Raw genomic sequence first — 3,378 nt, forward strand, 5'->3', positions numbered from 1 at the left:
AAGCACCACCTCAGCCTATAGAGAACCAAGGAGGAGAAAGGGAAGACTGGCCTCAGCCTTTAGGGCCCATCTTTTTGGGAGAACAGGTGGCCCCTTTCTGGCCTGTTTCTCCCAGGGCCCCCATTCTGGATAGTTCACGGCAGCACGGCAGCAGCAGGTAAGAGGAGCTTACCAGCTGCTCCTCTCTCCACCCCAGGGCAGCTTGTCTCATTCTCTCCTCTACCCACCTCCTCTCCCAGAATCCAGGCCACCAGATGGCCCGAGCAGGCTGTGTTTATTTGGGGCCATGGAAACCTGCAGCTTCCTTTTCCTGTTGCCTTGGGTCAGGTGCAGAGCTGGAGTCCAGCCTCAGAGCAATGATGTCATGGAAAGGTTCTGACTTTATTACTTATAACCCCTCAGCCCCGGAACTGAGTAAATGCCTGGTTTTGCTCCCCTGAGCAGCTTATTCCAGTTGCCATGGAGATGCCTCTATTCCCTTTGAGGTCTTGGGACTAAGTCAGACAGGGCAGGACCCAGGAGACTCCTCCCAACCTAGAGCCCGAGATATGTCAATTGTCACCCCTTCCTATCTGAGCTTATAAAGTCAGTGCTTGGAAAGTGGTTTATTCCTTCTTAAAGATTTGCTGTAGCAATGATGCTGAGATGGTAAAAGCTTGGTTTGATGACAATCTCCTGTTTAAATCAGCCAGCATCCCCGAGCGCACATTTTTCTAGATAATTACGCTTGTTCCTAAAAATAGAACTCTTCATTAAGAAACAATCGCTAGCATTACTAATAATTATGAACATTTATTTAGCCTTGTTTCCATTTACCACATTGCCTCTCAACAAAGTAACTTAACTAAGGTTTAGCTGTTTTCAAACACTGCTTGCTCTACTTTGAACCTTTTTCAGAATTGGAACTTGTGTGTAGTTCATCGCTTAACAGCGCTATGAAAGGGTTCCAGTTAGTCGGCAGTTCTCTGAATTCTCTCCCTACTTCCCCAGGGGCCCCCTCTCTCCTGGCTGGAAGAAAGCACCATCTTGCTCCATAAAGCTGAAGGGCGGGGGACGACGTTCCACGTTTTGCAAACCTTTCTTTTGGTGACCTGCCTCCCCCTCCCATGTGGTATTTGTCCTGCAGAGCTGCTGGGTACAAGCCATTACACACACGTGCTCAGCGGGGAATTTGCTCATAGGCTGCCTTGTAAAAAGAGCCTGGCGTTCCTAAAACTCAGCTCTACCAGAACCCAACTTTCAAAAATACATTCCTACAGAATTCATTTTATCAATACTCATGAGGTGTCCACGATGTGCCCTGTTCTGGGTGCTGGGGATACAGCAGTGAGCCGGTGCCCTCCTGGAGCTCACATTCCAGCGAGGAGACAGCAATTAGACAATTAGGACTGAGTGATTTTTGTAAAGGAAGAGAAAAAAGATAAATTAGAGCAGAGTAAAGGGACTGGGAAGCGCGGGGCGGGAGAGGCCCCAGGCTTGCTGGGCAGGCCTCGCTGATGTTTGAATTGGGCAGTGGGCGGTCCAGGCGGAGGGCACGGACCCTGAAAGGGAGAGAAATGGTGTTTCTGGGGCACACAAGATCGGGGCACTCTTCCTGTAGTAGCTCGCTGTCTGGCCACCGTCTTCCCCCGCCCAACCAGGCCTCCCGGAGGCGGCCGGCCCGGGAGCATCGCCGGAACCCCAGCTTGCCGCCTCCCCTCGGCGGGCCTTAGAAACTGCGCGGAACCAAAGCTTGAGGGCTACCCGAGTTTGCGGACTGCTGGGAGAAAGCGCCCGCCGGAAGCAGTCGCACGACCCAAGCATGGCGGCCACCAGGTGCCTGCGCTGGGCCCTGAACCGACCCGGACTCTGGCTGCTCCCATCGCCGGCGCGGTGCCCACGCCGGGCGCTGCACAAGCAGAAAGATGGCACTGAGTTCAAGAGTATCTACAGCCTGGACAAGCTCTACCCTGAATCTCAGGGCTCGGACACCGCCTGGAGGGTCCCGGTGAGCCAGGAAGGACTGGACTGAAGGGGCGTTTTGTTAGGCTGTTGGGTGGCGTTAGGAACCCCGGGCCCCATTGGCCGGATGTGGAGCTACGTCGGGGGGCTACGTGACGGTCGCCGCGGGAGGGGGCTGGCTGTCCGCGCTAACCTGGCCGGGAGTGGGGTGCTTGCTCTAGCGCGAGTTGTGCAGGAGCCGAGAAGGCCGGCTGGGTATACTTCTTTCGGGGCTGACACCTTCTCCACGTTCGTTTCCTTGGCCCTCAAGACCAAATTCCAGTCCCAAGGGGAAATATGGGCATTCTGGCCCCCCAAAGCGGACAATAAAGGCAAGAGGCTGCCAAATTGTTTGCTACCCTTTGGGACGTTACACTGTCCATTGCCTCCAGTAACCCCAGGACGCGCGAATAAAACGGCTTCTCGATCGTTCCTTCAGGATGCATTTATTTAGTCCGCTGTGTGCAGGCATTGAATCAAGCCCCGGAGCAAGAGAGATAAGACCCACCCAAACCCGTTGAGCTTCCACTTACAGGACTGGAAAAGAATATCCATTCATTTGTTCATTAATTCACTCACTCACTCAACAAAAGCTGTGCTAGGCTAGGGGATGGAGTAGCAAACAAAATTGAAATTCTAAAGCTTGTGGAGCTTATGTTCTAGTGGAGGGAGACAGGCAATAAGTAAATGGACTAATATAGAATGTGTGAGGTAGTACTTTGGAGAAAATAAAGCCAAGAAGGCAGAAGTAGTGCCAGAGGTAGGGAGTAGGATTGCAACTTTAAGTAGGATTGTCTAAGAAGGCCCTCAATGAGGTGACATTTGAATAACAACCTGGAAGAAGCCAGACAGCAAGTCATGAGAATAGGGGGAAGATGAGCATCCTAGGCAGAGGGAAGAGAAAGTGTAATAACCTGAAGGCAGTAGCAGTCCCTAGGTGTGGCTCAGCAGGTGAGTCAGGAGGAAAAGCCAAAGAGAGGGATGGCTGGGAAAAGGCCTATTTCTAGGACTTACTGGCCTCCAGCCTTTTCCTCTGAACACAAGGCAGACCTATTGGAGAGCTTGAAGCAGGAGAATGGGATTATTTTAGTTTTACAAGGATCACTCAGAGAGCCTTATAGAGAACAGATATAGGATGCCAAGATCAGGGAGACAAGTAAGGAGATTGCAGTATAGGGCAAGAGATGATAAGCAGGGTGGAAGCAGTAGGAGTCATGAGAATTGGTCAGATTCTAGACATATTTTGGAAAGAAAGCCTGCAAGATTTGCTAACTGATTGGATGTGAGAAGTGAGAATAAAAGAGGAATTGAAGTCTGGGGCCTTTTTTTTTTTTTAAGACGGAGTCTCGCTCTGTTGCCCAGGCTGGAGTACAGTGGCACGATCTCTGCTCACTGCAA

General features: G+C 51.5%; 1 protein-coding gene across 1 annotated transcript in view; it reads left to right on the forward strand.

The window, feature by feature from the left end:
* Nucleotides 1-1,778: 1,778 nt before the first annotated feature.
* The window catches only part of ICT1 (immature colon carcinoma transcript 1), an 18,335-nt gene continuing 16,735 nt past the window's right edge, over nucleotides 1,779-3,378 (forward strand). Inside the window, 1 exon segment of the mRNA XM_011941762.1 lies at nucleotides 1,779-2,027. Coding sequence (XP_011797152.1) covers nucleotides 1,802-2,027 — 226 coding nt within the window. The 5' untranslated portion in view covers nucleotides 1,779-1,801.

Source organism: Colobus angolensis, unplaced genomic scaffold (genome assembly GCF_000951035.1).
Source record: "Colobus angolensis palliatus isolate OR3802 unplaced genomic scaffold, Cang.pa_1.0 Scaffold1, whole genome shotgun sequence".
Taxonomy (NCBI): Eukaryota; Metazoa; Chordata; class Mammalia; order Primates; family Cercopithecidae; genus Colobus; species Colobus angolensis.